Source organism: Rattus norvegicus, chromosome 3, assembly GCF_036323735.1.
Source record: "Rattus norvegicus strain BN/NHsdMcwi chromosome 3, GRCr8, whole genome shotgun sequence".
Taxonomy (NCBI): Eukaryota; Metazoa; Chordata; class Mammalia; order Rodentia; family Muridae; genus Rattus; species Rattus norvegicus.
Window position 1 is genome coordinate 75,754,414 of NC_086021.1, and position 16,650 is coordinate 75,771,063.

The following is a 16,650-nucleotide window of genomic DNA, read 5'->3' on the forward strand; positions in this document are numbered from 1 at the left end:
GCCCTGAAATGATCCTCTTGCCTCAGCTTCTTGAGTTCTGGGATTATGTAACATCATGCCAGCCTTTTTAAAGATTTCATTGCTAATAGTAAGAGTCATTTTTTATAGACCTGTGCTTTAAGTTAATTTTGAACCTACAAAACATCTAGTCAAGATAACTACATTGATGTCCTTGTTCTATTTTAATTCCACCCCAAGTTCATTTCAGTTTTCACAGTCCTGAAAATGCACATTTGGTGGTAAAGGGAGCAGATATCTAAGAGCTTTGGAAGAGAGGGGGCCCTGGGGGCAATGGTTAGCATCTCTCTCCTCTCTGTGGCAGAGAAAGCTCAGGAGGAGGAGGAGGAAGAGGAAAGTGACGAGGACTCCAGCAGCGAGAGCGAGGTGGACAGCAGTGAGGACGGCAGCGAGGACAGCTCGGACGAGTGTGAGGACGGGTCCTAGCGGGTGCTGCCATCACAAGAGTTATTTTCCAGAGTATATGCCATGCAAATCCAAATATAACGTAGAGAGCTGCCGCGTGGCGTAACTGTGGCTTCTTCGGTGCTGAGTTCAAGCGTTCCGCATTCCTAGTTTGAGCTCCTTGCTCACGTTTAAGGCTGACCATGTAGGGAAGCATGGAGGAGATAGAATGTGCCAGGAACACAGAACAGTAGAACATAAAGTGCGCTCTACGTACTTCATACAGCCTTACAACACTATGTAGTAAGTATGCTCTATCCCCATTTTACAGGTGAGAAAAGCAAGGTGGTGAGGGTAAATAGTTTTCTCCTATTTGTAGTGTCTAGATTTGCCTCTGTAACATCATGGCTCAACATCTGTTCTTCCAGTCCCCTTTCAATGACCACATCAAGCCTTAAAACAAAATGGAACTCACTGTTCATGTAGCATGTGTCAGTATATGTGGTGTTCAGTTTCTCCTCCCTGGCCGAGAACATAACCTCTGTGTTCCTCAAGCAGGACTTTGGTGTTCTTCATGATTGTATCCCTAGCAACCCGGAAGTAACTGGAAAATAAAGATTGGTGTGCGTGCATCTCTCTTTGCGTGAGTGTCTCTCTCTTAGTGTGAGTGTGAGTGTGTGTGTGTGTGTTTGTATGTGTGTTTTGTGTGTGTGTGTGTGTGTGTGTGTGTGTGTGTGTGTGTGTGTGTGTGCATGTGTGTATGGCCTTGGTAGGGACAGAATGATGGTTTCTGCCCCTGGGACAGGCCAGCAGGTATGGGCCTCCATGAGTGTCGATGGCTGCTATGGGAGTAAGGCTTGTTTGTATAATAATGTACATATTTTCACATTCCTCCAAGGATTGTCCTTGTCCTCCCTGTTAACATTAATGACTCCATGATAGTCAGAGACAACATCAGTCCGGGAGGCAAAGGTGTGGCTAATGTCTCAGCAAAATAGTAAACACTGGGACCTTTAGGATAGCCCTTAAGGATGTTGGAAAGAATATTAAGAGCATGAGTTCAAAAGTATATAATGTCTCAACTATGCAAAAATGAAAGATGTGATATGAATTGTATAAGGAACTTCACAGACCTAAAGGAACAGAGGTGACTGCACTATGAGCCAGCTTGTCAGAAAGATACAAAGGCAGGCAGATACAAATACAGGCAGATCCCCGAGTTCAAGGTCGGCCCTGGACAGAGTGAATAGGTCCAGGCACCATTAGAATGGTAATTCCAGGTCGGGGTCCCACCCAGCTAGTTTATTATCTATGTTTAACAGAGGTAGGTAGATCTCTCAATTCTTTTGTTTATGTGTGTGTGCATGTATGTCTGAAGGTGTGTGTATATGTGCCTCTGAAGGCCAGAGGGGACATTGAGTCCCCTGGAGCTTGAGTTACAGGTGATTATGAACCACCTGATATGAGTGGTGGGAACCAAACTGGAGTCATTTGCAAGAGTAGCCAATGCTCTTAACCATTGAGCCATCTCTCCAAATCCAGGATTCAGTATTGTCTGAAATTTTTCTGCCACTTTTAAATTGGCGGTGAGATAATTAAGAAAATTTTAAAAATCATTCCAAAATAATTTCTTCATGAATATGCCAATCTGAATTGAGGGCAAGATCTTTTTTTTTTTAACTTTTCAGATATTACAGTGCCATGGTATATCTAAAATACAGCATAGTTCACAAAATACTCCAAAATTGTTACTGAAGACTAAGTTTGATTTATGTAGGTGCACATGTGTATGCCTGTACACACATTTTGCCACGGTGTACACATATAGGTCAGAGGACAACTTAGTGAAATCAGTTCTCTCCTTTACAAGTGTTCCAGGCATGGAACTTGATGTTGTCAGTGCCTTTACCCACTCAGCCTCTTTACCAGCTCACAGACATGCACAGTTCACACTAAAGCAGCTTTACCAAAGAGACTCAAGGGAATACAACACAGAGAAAGACAGAGCTAGGGAAAGAATCTCACTGGACGAGTAGAGAAATTATGAAAACATTAGGCAAATCAGCAAACCTATAAAATGATTAATAGGAAGCACACACCTTTAAATAATAACCTTAAATATACATATATATTACATATGAAATACATTTTCAAGGCAAAATTTCTTGCCCAGGCTATCCTCAAAGTGTACACACTATATAGGAGGATATTATCTCTAAACTCTGACGTTCTCAAGTGTTAAAATTTCAAGCATGTACTACCATGTCCAGTTTTATGTAGTTCTGGTTGTCAACCCCAGGGCTTTGTACATGCTGGGCAAGCATTCTACCAACTGAGCTACATCCTTAGTCCAACAGCCCTAAAAATAAATGGTCTTAATTCTCCAATTAAATGATGCAGACTGGTTGAATGGTTTAAAAAACAAAATCCAACTATTTGCTGTCTGCAAGAAATTCACTTAATGATTAAAAACACAATAGAAATGGAAGGATGGAGAGTATTTCAAGCAAACAGAAACCAAATCAAAGAATAGTTCTACCCATGTTTGACAAAGCAGTCTTTAAACCAAAAGGAATTAAACGAGATTTTTAAGGCTACTATAAATAAAGGGAAACAGTCTATGAAGATACCACCATTATAAGTACTTATTCATTAAATAGTGATATGTTACAGTAAAAAAATAAAAACGTCAGAACTGGTTCCTGTGCCTACCCTGGCAGTCGCTAATCCCAGCTCCAATGGGCCATTGGAACTAGAGCTAATTTATCTCAAATTAGCACCTCCCCCAGTGGCTCTCTGCTAGCCATTAACCCTCTGGTTCCAGCTACCCAGTAAAACCATGGTTCTAGAAGTCCAGCAGCAGCTGGCCTATCAAGGCTCCCTGACACGGACTCTGCCCACACTCCCAGCAACCTCCCCCTGGTAGTTAAAATATAAACTCCCAACTACCCGGTAAAATCAAGACTCAACAAACTGCAAGCCAACAATCAGATTTATATGTTCAATTATCAATCCGCAATACATCCACACAATAAATTCACTGCCAATTACTAAAGATATAAGCCACCCACCTAGACAAGATAAAATTGACCTAGTCCACCTGGATCTGGATCATCCCACTCTGTTGTCTCCACCTTGACTCCCCTCTCTCCGCCTCCTCTCCCACCTTACAAAAGCTTTGTCCCTGCCTTATTTTTTTCACTGTCCAATCACGGCCTTGACCTAACTTGTCTACCTTCACCTGCATAATGAACCTACACTTCACCCTTTCTGACTAATTAAACAAAAAACTTTTCTCTCAAATATAAGCTGAGCACAACTATTATCATTTTGTAATTTAAAAGTATAAGATATACCTAACACCCAGTCCAACATTTATCAGTTAAACAGAACATTTAGTTATCTATTTTAGCTTAAGAAAGGCTTAAAACCTATGTTATGCCCTGGCTAGTTTGTATACTATTTGATAACTATATAATTAAATATGTATTCTTAAAGTTAAACAGCCTGAGTAGGCTATGAGACTATAATCAGTCTTCAACCCCATCAAAAATCTGAGAATGACCAATATATCATGACATATATCATGTCATAGGCATGACAGGAAGCCTAACATGGTTTCTAGAACTGAGACAGGTTATAGAGACAATTTTCTACTTGCACAGCCCCCTGTCAGCAACAAGTGAGAGCAGACCTTCAGCCTTCTGGCCTAGGATCATCTGACAGACTTTTGAAACACAGAATTTTGAAGGGCTGATCACTCTAGCTTGGCAGAAATTATCAATCAACTCAATCTGTAATGTGTCCTTTTCTGGACAGTATTGAGTCTGCAGATGAATTGAGGCAATTCTTACCTAGTGGCTGTCTCACCACAATACATCACCTCACCTGGAGGTAGAGATGTTCAATTTCTTCTTTGAATCCACCAAAGGGGGGCTGTTAGACACAGACATGTCTCAACAAAAGGTAAATAACGTTAAATGTAGATTTTGTGGATTTCTGACGTTTTTGAAAGCCATCTAACTATGTAAGTAATCTGGACTGTTGTCTGTTAATTATCTTAATAAATTATCTTGAAAGCACTCTAACAATAAACTTAGAGCTATGAATTTGCTATTTAGCCCTTAACTCACATGCTGAATCATGTCAGATTAGTTTTTTAATAGCAGTAAAGGACTGAGTCTAAGCCTTGTATGCTTAAATGTGCTGTATAGGGACAATGCCTGTACATGAGAGTAACAATATTAATGTTAAATCAGTTAGAAATTTATATCAAAGAAAATCTAAACTTGTATCAAATAAATTCTTTACCAATGTAAAAGATTATAATCTTTATAAAAGATTATAACTTTAGCTTAGTAACAAATACAAGGATTTCTACCAAATGAGATCATGGCTGTTCGTCCCTGCTAAATAATGAGATCATGGGATAATTCCTCCCTGCTAAATAATGACCATTTCTAAATTCCTCAGAAAAACAGCCTTAGAATAACCACCTTCAGCCCCCCAAAGTCCAGGGAATTGAGGCGACAACTCCTCAATGGCTTCTTCAAGCTGTACACGGGCATTGAGATATCTGGGGGGGGGGGGTGATAAGGAAACTGGCCACACCAGCAACTGTTGTAGTCTTGATGTCTGTCTTGGACTGGATCCTAAGGATCAGGAGTTCAAGCAGGTCTGACCATGAAACTCACCAAAGCTGTACATTCTGTAACATACAAATCTCAAACAAAGCCTTAGTATCATCAAGATATCTGTATGGATTGAATCAGACTGTATAAGGTGTACAGACTGGTTAGGATGAAATTTTGTTTTTTGTTATTGTTTTATTCTTTTGGATCTACTTCTTCAGGCAATCTCCCTTTATCAAATCTATCCATATGACTCTGGACAGTGTCCAGAGCCTAATCATCTTTTCTAAAAAAAAAACACCTTTCTCCCAAAATACCGTGTACTTTAGTCTGCAATCAGAAAAGCTTGAATCTTTCATTGTCTCCCAGAGAAATAATATAACAAGACTCAAAAGTCACACCCATTATGAAAATTAAAACAATTTTTTAGAAAGAAGCTAAACAATAGTGTAAGAGCTCGTTTAGACTTTTCTATCTGTCATAACAGGAAATTATCCCAAAATTCCCATGGAGCCCATGGTAAGAGAATATGAGCTTCCTGTTGTGGTAAATATCAAAATAACCACAAACTCTCACTAGCCTTAGCGGGGTAGTTCATAAAACTATTTGATCACCTTTTTAGTAATACCAAAACCAATTAAGTAAGCAACTTGTCAAACAAGTTCCAGGACAGCCAGATCATCAACTTGATTTCATTCCAATGATGGAAGAAAAAGTCAATATGGGCAAATCTATAAATTTAGTAGGCATATAAATAGAATCAAGAACAAATAATGATCCCATGGTTGTAGTGAGAGATAGAGATAAAAACTTTGACAAGATTCATCATCTTCTCCAGTGCCTGAAGATAATTAGCTAGTCGTGGAAGGAGCATGCCTCCACACAATAAAGTTATAAGCGGCAATTCTCTTGCAAATGTGGAATAAACTGAAGGTATTAAATCCAGAAGAAGACATGGGTACACACTCTCTCCACTCTGATTAATTCCTTTTAAATTCTTAGTCATGACGGTAAATAGAAAGAAAAAAATCAGAATTTAAGATGACATGATCCCACTTAAAAGACTCCAAATTAGACTCCACAAGAAAGCAGGTCTTACGAGCACTTTCAGCAAAGTAGCAGGATTAAAAATCTATATATACAAAACGAGTAGCTTTTTATATACTAGTACTATGCTGTAACAGAAATTAGGAAAATTCATTCACAATAACTTTAATAGCTTGTACCTGAGGAAGAGGGGACAGATTGTAAGACCCAGGCGACCCGGAAATCAGCTATGAGATCGTGTCTTCCAGAAATGACAGGGAAACTCCCATGATGCTTCAGCAATATGGCTGCCTAAACAAGACCTGAAGAGGTCACCAGCAGTGAGACGTGCCAACATGGAACGGGGCTCACAGCATCTCACCTGTAGGCAGAAGTGCGAGCAACCTAGTGGCCCTCAACCTGCGGGTCATGACCCCTTCAGGGACTAGAACAGCTTTTTCAAAGGATTCATAGACATCCTGCATATCAGATACTTACGCTTCATAACTAACAAAATGACAGTTAAGAAGTAGCAATGAAAATAGCTTTACGGTCGGGGGTCACCACAACCTGAGGAACTGTATTAAAGGGTCACAGCATTGGGAAGGCTGATTTTTTTCCCCCTTAGGATAATCTCCCTAACTGGTCAGTCCTGCAAGCCTATTAGCAAGTAACTCTAAAAAGGCTGAGCAGGTCGTATTTACATATTTAGGCATTTGCACGTGTGTGTGTGTGTGTGTGTGTGTGTGTGTGTGTGTGTGAGAGAGAGAGAGAGAGAGAGAGAGAGAGAGAGAGAGAGAGAGAGACTCGAGGGGGCAGTCCATGACTTTTGAGAGAAAAGCAGACAGAGTACATGGGAGGTATTGTAAGGACAACTGGGAGGGGGGGTGTGAAGTAATTAGTAGTTATATTTTATTTTAAATGTATTTTTTTAAATGGAAGCTGGAGCAATATCTCTTCAGTTAAGAGAAATGACTGCTCTTCCACAGGACCCAGGTTCAGTACCAAGCACCCACATGGTAAGCTTCCAGCTGTCTATAACTCCAGTTTCTGGGGACCTATGCTAGCTAATTTTATGTCAAGTTGACACAGCTATTGTCATCTAAGGGCATGAAACCTCCATTGAAAAATTACCTTGGGGGGTTGGGGATTTAGCTCAGTGGTAGAGCGCTTGCCTAGCAAGTGCAAGGCCCTGGGTTCGGTCCCCAGCTCCCGAAAAATAGAAAAGAAAAAAAAAAAATAGCCTTGGCCATTGACAGGCCTGTAGGGCGTTTTTCTCATAGGTGATGTGGGAGCCTTTGATCACTGTGGGTAGAGAGAGCCCTGCCTGTGTGCTACGGGCTGAGCAAGACAAAGCAAGCCAATAAGCAGACTCCCCCATGGCTGACGTTCTTAGTAGTGAACTTAAAAGCAAAATCAACCTTTCCTCCCCGAGTTGTTTTTTGTCATACATGGGGCTGTAGACTATGCCAGGAAACTTGGTAAGGATGAGTGTGCTCGGAAGCCCGGGCAGCTCATACCAGAGGATGGTAGGAGCTTCTCCTGCTCCTGGACCACAGCACCCCATGGAGAGGATCCTGACAGTCGTATAGGGGCAGCACCCCAAGCCCCTCCACATACAGATGAGGCATCCCTGACAACTCAGAGCAAGCCAGTAGAAAGCATCTTTTTCAGACACCAACCATCCCATAATGTACATAAGATCCTATCCAGAAGGAATAAAGGTGTGAGAACTACTTCATTTTGGATCATCTGAGATCTTCTGTCATATAAGCTACAGTACTTACTTCCCGGCTTTCACAACTGGAAGCTGCCTGGGCTACCTATCACCTCTCCAACCTAGCTGTACCACCTGCCCTCCCCCCAGCACACACGGGCTCTGTGCAGCATTTCACCACTTTACACTGACTCCCCTCTCCCCTTCAAACCCCCTTGACTGCCCCTGCCAGACCAGAGCTCCTCAAACAGGATCCTATATACAGACCGGCAGTCATGGTGTTTCACTGTCACAGTAGTAGCCAATGTTCTGTAACCAGACAATCCTTCTGGTGATGGGACTGGGACACCAACCCAGACACACAAATTTCAGCCTACAATCTGTCCTGCCTGCCAGGTGTGCTGGGCAGTAGTGGTGCAGAACGTGTGGGAGTGCGCACCAATGACTTCACTGCCTGGACGACCGGGAACTGGAGGTTGGATAGTCCAGAGACCAAGGGTGGGACCAAACATGACTGGTAAAAAAAGGGGATCTATATTCATAGATTGGTGCCTAGTTCAGCAGCTGTTGGTAGAGGATGCTGAGGCCACAGCCAAACATTAGGCTGAAAGAGAGTCCAGGTTGGAGTTCTCCATTGGGTCCCTCCAGTTGGAGCTCAGGAAACCCCGAGAAGGAGGGCAAGGATGAACCGTGGGAGCCAGAGGGAAGACAGAGAAGAGAATGTCCCAATGGAATCAACAAAGCAAGGCTCGTGAGGCCTCACAGAGACTAAAGCAGCTATCAAGGAGCCTGTGCTAGGCCCTTTGCATATATGTTATGGGTGTTGGCCTGGGGTTTGGTGGGACTCCTGACAGTGGATTGGGAGTGTATCTGATCCTTTTGTGGGCTCTTAGAATCCTTTCACACCTACTGGGTTACCTCGCCTAGATTTGATGTGAAGGTTTGGCCTGTTTTTATTGTGTCTTCTTGTACCATGTGGAGTTCATGTCCCTGGGAGGCCTGCTCTTTCCTAGAGGAAGACAAGGTAGGGATGGATCTGGGGAAGATGGAAGGTGTGGGGTGAACTGAGAAGAGTGGGGGAGGGGAAGCTGCAGCTGGGATGTATGAAAGAAGAATAAACAAAAATTAACATACATTTTAAAAACACTGGGTATTGTTGGCATTATGGTGCAGCCTTAAGTCCTCAGGAGGTGAGGGTAGTGGGGTGAGGAGTTTGAGAACAGCCTCAAGTACATGAGACCTTGTCAAAAATAAATAAGATGCTTAGAAATAAACATATAAAAGACTTCTGCAGTGAAAACACACATGCACACATACATATATGCATACATACACATATACATACACATATACATATACATTACATACCACAAACAGAAGTCAAAAGTCAACTGTGTAAACATGTGCATATATGTGGGGGGGGTTGTTTTTTTGAGGCAAGGCCTCTCAGTCTGTAGTCCAGGCTGGTCTTGAACTTACATCAATCCTCCTTCCTTTACCTCCTGAGACACTCATTTCAATTGTATATTTCAATTGTTAACGTTCATGAGTTCCTTACTCCTGTTTAACATTTTATCTATTTTGTAACAAGGCATCTATGTAATAAAAATTACTCTGCAAGAAACAAATCACTTGGAAACTACCATTCTGTTAGGGTGACACATTTCAGACTAACTTATGTACCACCACACAGTGTGCTCAAAGGGCAATCTTGACCATCAGAACAAGTACCACGATCAGTTTCCTTTAGTGTTGAGAGAATTTAACCAAACGTGGAACAATAAACTCCCTTTACCATCCCAAAAATACTTTCTCTTAAGTCAAAATCCACCAGGGAAAGTGAAAGCATTAAAATCCAATGTTAAAGCCGGTGGTGGCAAGTGTACACCTTTGATCCCAGCATGCAGGAGGCAGAGGCAGGCACACTATAGGTCTACAGAGCAAGTTCCAGGATAGCCAAGGCTACACAGAGAAACCATGTCTTGAAAAACGCAATTTAATAAACAAGTTGCTAGGTGAAATTAAGAAGGCACTGAGATTTGTCTCAAACCAAATCTACTAAACCTTGCTCTCTTTCCAACTGCTAAGACAATGCTTAGACAATGTTGCAGTCCACTATGGCCCTTAGATTCTTCCAGGAGGCTTTGGTCTAGGAGGGAGGACTTAGCTCCTTGCTCTCCCTTCCTCTGCCTTCTCATTAGAATCCAGAAGAAAAATAAACAGCCCAATAGGAAGCAGTCACACTCATTCTGTAGTCACCAGGTGCCTTCCCTCCCTGATCAAAATCACAGATGTCTGCTGGGAGATTTTAGGAATGTGTCTATTCAGTTGTACAAAACAAAACAACAAAACAGGAATTGAGTAGTTAACAGTGCTTTAGGAATGTTCTGTGCTGGGACAGAATGGCAAGACAGTAATAAGTCAGTTTCTCAGAACTGTGTGTGTGTGTGTGTGTGTGTGTGTGTCTGTCTGTGTCTGTGTCTGTGTGTGTGTCTGTGTGTGTGTCTCTGTCTGTGTATGTGTCTGTGTGTGTGTCTGTCTGTGTATGTGTCTGTGTGTGTGTCTGTCTGTGTGTCTGTGTGTGTGTGTCTCTGTCTGTGTATGTGTCTGTGTGTGTGTCTGTCTGTGTGTGTCTGTTTGTGTGTGTCTCCATCTGTGTTTGTGTGTGTGTCTGTGTGTATCTGTGTGTGCCTGTGTGTTTGTGTGAGTGTGTCTGTGTTTGTGTGTGTGTGTCTCTGTGAATGTGTGTGTGTGTGTGTCTGTGTGTGTGTGTGTGTGTGTGTGTGTGTGTGTGTGTGTAGGCCAGATGTAGATATTGGGTGGTTTCTTCTATTGCTTCCCACCTTGTTCTTTGAGACAGGACTTAACCCAGTGGTCACCAACTGATTAGACTGTCTGGCCATCGAGGTGCCGATGTCAGTAGTAGGGTTGCAGGTGCACACAGCCATAGCTTTCCATGTGAAGTTTAAGGATTTGAATTCAGGTCTTTCTGATTTACCAACTCTCTAGTCCCAGAGCTTATCTTTGTGGGAAGAACAAATACTAAAAAATGTAAATAAACACATTTTTAAGAGGTATGAAGGGTTGGGGAAAGAAGTGTCCTGGAGAATCTTGGTGTTAAATAGAAGGTGGGAGGTCTCACTGAGGAACGCACATGAGAGAAAAGACTAGAATGTGAAGGGCTGAGGCTTGGTCTCTGGCTGTGCAGTGAATGTGAACACTAGCCCTGGCATTGCCCAGGGACAAGGAGACCCTCAAGTACACCAGGTGGTGCTATGTATCCTTGTCCCCCAAGTCATCTCTGATTGGCCAATAAAGATGCCTACAGCCTGTAGCTGGGCAAAAGAGAGGTAGGTGGGTTTTCAACTCCTGAGCTTGGTGTCTTAGGCAGGACCACGAGGGAGAGGAGAGAAGGTGGAAATAGGAAAAGACGCCATGGGGTAAGTGAATCATGAAAATATGGCCATGAGGGCTGGCCAGTTGGAGGAAGAGCGTCCCAGGTGGAACATGGCAAATTATATCACAGAGTTATTGATAAAGAAGTAGACAAAATAGCACAGAGGGTTGGTGTCTGCCCAGATCTAGTGCTTTAAAGGCTTATTGTAAATATAAATGGTTTGTGTCTTTTATCTGGGAACTGAATGATCCAGGGCAGGGTAGAAACCCTCATTAATATTAAATATCACCATGACAGTGAAGGAACTAACTTTGTGCATAAGAGGGGGGACTTTCCAATCCGATGGTAATTGCAAAGCCCCTGAGATGGAAGGATCCCTAGAATAGTCAGGAAAACAGCAAAAAGAGCAGCATGAAACAGCATTTCCAGATGTAAGTCCAGGATCCGGGGTGCCTGAGCAGTGGGAATGTAACAGAGCCTATGACTGATACCATAACTGCCCTGCCAAAAATGAAAACAAAAACCCAATCATTCAAATCCATAGTTCTAGGGAAGTCCCTAAGTGTACTAACCTTGCCTTTTTACTTTTAAGTAGTTCTACTTCTGGCTAACTGTTCTTGTTAACTGAGCTATGTCAACCCAGAGTGTGATTTTTACATTTAAAAGCTCACTCTGAGAAAGGCTCGGGACTGCACTCTGGTCCCGAACACCCGGTTCAGTCACTGGCCAACTAATAAAGACCTTCTATTGTCTTGAACCCATGTCCGAGCGGTCTTCTCTGATGGATACCTCACAACAGGAGCACTGTGAAGACCTGGGCTTCACTAAGACTGGGCCCTAGAAGTGCTTTGAGTAGAACAGTGGCAGGCAAAGACCTGGGCCTAAACTGTAGATAAGGACCTCAGAGAGCACCACATAGAGGAAATCCATCACGGATCCTAGTGTGCTGGCTGTGGGGAGGAGAATGAGGGCAGTAGGAGCAGAATCTGATGTGGATGAAGTTTAAAGGTAGATCCAGTGATTTACCACAAATGAAAGTGTAAGGCTCCAAGTGAGTCTTAACTACTGGGAGCCTCCCCCCCTCCCCAAGTGAGACATGAGAATGGAGTTCGATGCAAACACAAGAAGTTTATTTTCTGGCGCCTCAGGGTCCACCTTCAATCAGCCCCTTGTAGCGAGTGACTGGAAGGCAACCCTGAATGGCTATCACAAGCATTTTTATACATTTTAGGGGTACAGGTTACATCAGCAAGTTTACAGTTTATTTAAACTTACTGTCTAAGCATATTGACCTTTGAATCTATTGACCAGCAAGCATACGACATGCATTCAAACTCTATCTGGGACCAGAGGGCAGGTGACTACAAGTCAGTACATTCTGAGGATTTTCAAGAATGTCCCTGCTCCTCCCGAGAATTGTGAGTGGAGAATGGTACTTGCCCTATCCTTGACCCAAGGCAGGGACCTGGTACTTGGCCTAATCTTGACCTGAGGCAGTGGGTGTAAAACTGGCGAAAGACCCTAGTGTCCCCATAACCTACCTACTTCCTACCAGGCCAAGCCTCTTAATAGCTCTTACACTTTAGTAAGAACTAGGGTCCTTCAAAAGGGCAAAGACAGGGATAACTCCAAGATGTTTGCTCATGCCAGCTAGAAAGATGGAGATATCTCTTATTTGCTGAGGTGCAGAAAGTCATAATCCGTTTGGGGGAAGAACGGACTACTTTAGAGTGCCTGTAATTAAAAATCTAAGTGGAAAAACTCCACGAAGCATATGGACCTGTGATGTTGGGCAAAGGTATAAATACTCATAAATGGGAACAGCATTTAGTCACGTGACTAGATGAAATCGCAGGAGGAGCATTGGAACTACACAGTGTCAGCTCCTCCTAGGGACTCCCTTCTCCTCCCACATGAGTCTGGATTCCCCATCAGAATATTGCCTTCTCCAGGAATCAAGTCTGTGTGAGTCACACAACCTTTACATCACTAAGCAGAGGAGCCCAGACCATCCGTGGATGATCAACAACTCTGCTGAAATTTGGAAGGTAGCTGACGAGCTTAGCTGGCAAATTTAGAGGACAGGGATGGAGGTGTCGAGGTTCATCAACCCCACTCTTGAACCAAAATGTGCCCAAGCTCAGCTCCAGCCTGTTCAAGTCCCAAAGGGGAGGTACAAAATTATAGAGGGAAGGAGACAGATGGGATCTGAGGGTGAATCAGGACAGTTTGTGTGTTTATTGATAAAAGGCTACACCTTTATACTCCACATTTACGTAGTGGCTTAATCATGGGTGATATTGAAATCAGACTTGATGACTCCAAGAGACATATGATCTTTTCTCAGATTGTTTTAAACCCATTTTAGCCCTAGTTTTCAACATCCTGAATGTTAGAGGTCATTCGCTTTATTACAGTGTTCTTCTTTGAAACAGAAGCAATGAGTTCCACGAGCATCTAAGTCCTTACTGTTTTCTAAGGTTCAGCAGCCCCACCACGTGTCCCTTTACGTCTCCTCTCAGGAGGTGACAGACATTGAGTCCTGAGAAGCAAACCTGTAAGAGCAATTTTCACTCCTCCAGGGGCACGACTCGGCCTTTGCGCCTCGTGACATCACGAGCACTGAGCTGTTTGCTCTTCGTGTTCCAGTGTGGCTTGGTCTTACCCTATACTCCCCAAAGGGAAGGCCCTGATATCGTACTCCTTCTCCAGTCTGCTGTGCCACCCTAATTCCTTCAGTGTGTGCTCCTGTTTATGGCAGAGGGGATCAAGACATTCTACCTTCTCAACGGAATCTACACTTGTGGAGCATATTAGATCTTGCCACTCGTCCTGCAAGTCTCATGCCCAGGGAGCCCATCGTGGGCACTGTTCTACACTTACTAACCGAACTCTTTCCCTCCACTGCCAAGGCCTCAGACTCTGAGTCCGGCCCCTTTGTTTGTCTCAGTTGTGTATTTCCATCCCTGCGCCGGGTGTGAAGTGCCTAAGAGTTCCTGGCACCATCTTTCAATTAATAAATCTTTAAGTTCTCTATTCTTGGTGCAAACAGGAGGACACAATAGGGGGACTCTTGTGTAGGAGAAGGCAGAGTTATGCTATGTGGTTCCACGGTGGTGGAGATTCTTTTCAAGGATTTTGTTGGAAGAGACTCCCATTGTATACGTTCACATTGTCCACCAAAGCCCATACAAAAATTTTCCAAAGGAAAAAGGCATAAGGAAACACAGGGAATAATCATCAAAAATGAAAGCAAAAGGATGCTGGAGAATTGTGATCTGGAACGTTGTCAAACATCAGCGGTCGCCATGCAGTCCGGACTAAAGACGGAGCAGCAGCAATCAGCCCGAAGGAACGCTACCAACCAGGCATTGCCGAACTGACAGAGGGGTGTATCGACTTCAGCTGAGCGAAGCCCACGCAACTGATGTTAGCCTCTGGTTTACTGATGAGACAACTTACAGCAATTAAATGGCAGCTAAGACATAATTCAAGATTCAAAGGCAAAGGCCAGTGAAGTGGGATTAAGCCTGAAATTTGCCAGAGAAAAACGAGATCTACCATTTTGAACCAACTTTGGAGCAAGCTTTAATTAAATTCTGAGCAGGATGGGCTTTGGTCAGGACCACTCCCTGGATTCCTGGTTGAGTAGCCTAAGACATGTGTTGCTGAGACTTTTAAGGACAAACTCATATGGCTACCATATTTTCCCATGTGGCTTTATTATTTTCCAAGAACCACAACTCCCAGCATTCCAGGAAGTTACCTGATCCTTGGGTGGGTGGGGCTTACAACTACAACTCCCAGCATTCCAGGAAGTTACCTGCGGCTCGGGTGAGTGGGGCTTACAAGTTTAACTTTTAGGTCTGACAATGGCTTATACTTGCCACCAAGATGGACCCACAATAAATGAAGGAAAGAAACAACTATCAAAAGTTGGTCTGTTGGCCTTTAATCCTAGAACTCAGGAGGCAGAGGCAAGAGGATATCTGAGCTTAAGGTCAGCCTGGTTGACATGGAGAGTTCAAGGACAGCCAGGGCTGTATAGAGAGACTCAGTCTCAAAGGACAAAAAAGTTGTCCTCTGTCATCTGACCTTTATGTGTGAGCTGAAATGTGTGTGCATCCACAGGTACACACACACACACACACACACACACACGCACATATAAGTAAATATGCTGAGAAATTTGGTTTCCTAAAAAGACAGAAATGTTATGGAAATGTATTTTTGTTTTAATCCCAGGTGTGGGATATGGGGTTGCCTCACAGTGGGTGACTATGATTTGCCTTGTGCTCTGGCAGGGGAGTGATTTTGCCAGTTGCAGAAAGCTTTTGCTAGTGAGTGACATCTGGGAACTTTTTAGAGATATATAAATGCTAGAGCCCCATAGAAGAAGAGGCTTGTTGACTGGCTGGTAGTTGAATACAGTTTATTGTAGTTTGTGAAGCAGTCATACACAAGTGCAAAGAAATGAGAGGAAGAAAATAGATATCCTGACTAAGAAGATCCAACTTGCCCCCAAGGAACTCGAGAGGCCCCCTAATCAGCAGGAAGTAATCTAAAGATGTCATCTCCCCCTTCCTTCTCTATCCTTTCTTTCCTCTCCAAGTGTAAGAGGGTTGAAATGGTGGAAGAGAGGTAGAAAATGGTGGGGGGAAAAAGGAACCCACAAAGTAGCCAAAAGTCTGGCTACAAAAGAGATTTTATGTTTGTTTGTTGCGGGAGGGACTTTCTCTCCAGATGAAGTTACCTTAAGATCCCCAACAGGTCTTAGAGACAATAACTTTTACAACATGAGAATATTACCCCGGGGGAAAGATATACAAAAACATAACAGTTTATTTCACATCAATGAAACCGTGTGTGTACTCTGATACCGCAACTCTCTACTTACAGAGCCTCTGAGAGAACAGTCTTTCCAGGCCAAATTGTTATGAGTGACAGAACTGGAATGGGCACTGGGGTTGCAGGAAAAGAGAACTGCCTTCCCACTTCTCCCCCAGTATGTTTTCTGCTAAGACCTAGAACCTCTCTAGCCTTGAACTGTCTCATGTATAAAGCAGAGGACATTTTGTAATTAAATGAGAATCTATATCACACACACACACACACACACACACACACACACACACACACACAAACGGGGCTGGAGAGATGTTCAGAGGCCTAGGTTCAGTCTCCAACACCCTAGTTAAATGAGATAAAATGCTCTTCTGATCCTGTGGGCAATAGCCATGCATGTAGTACACATACATACAGGTAGGCCAAGCTTCAAACAGATAAAAATAAACGTGAAAACAGTGAACACAATCTCTGTGAGACTTATCATCTATAATGTAAGGACTGCAATTCTCACATTCATACTGACTGAAGGACAGACAGACAGACACAGGTCTCTACTCACCACCATCAGGCCAACAAGCAGAAGCAATCCTGGCAGTCTGTTACCAATCAGCAGGGGGGTTGGGGGGGGG

The 16,650-nt window shown here is 43.2% G+C and overlaps 1 protein-coding gene across 3 annotated transcripts in view; it reads left to right on the forward strand.

The window, feature by feature from the left end:
• Erich2 (glutamate-rich 2) overlaps window positions 1-1,034 on the forward strand; it is a 36,875-nt gene extending 35,841 nt beyond the window's left edge. For 2 of the 3 annotated variants that reach the window (XM_006234340.5, XM_063284356.1), the window contains one exon: window positions 323-1,034. In XM_006234340.5, the coding sequence (XP_006234402.1) occupies window positions 323-444 (122 nt within the window). In that variant the 3' untranslated portion in view covers window positions 445-1,034. The remainder of the gene's footprint in view (window positions 1-322) is intronic. The other variant, NM_001024311.1, reaches the window with a different exon arrangement.
• Window positions 1,035-16,650: the final 15,616 nt, after the last annotated feature.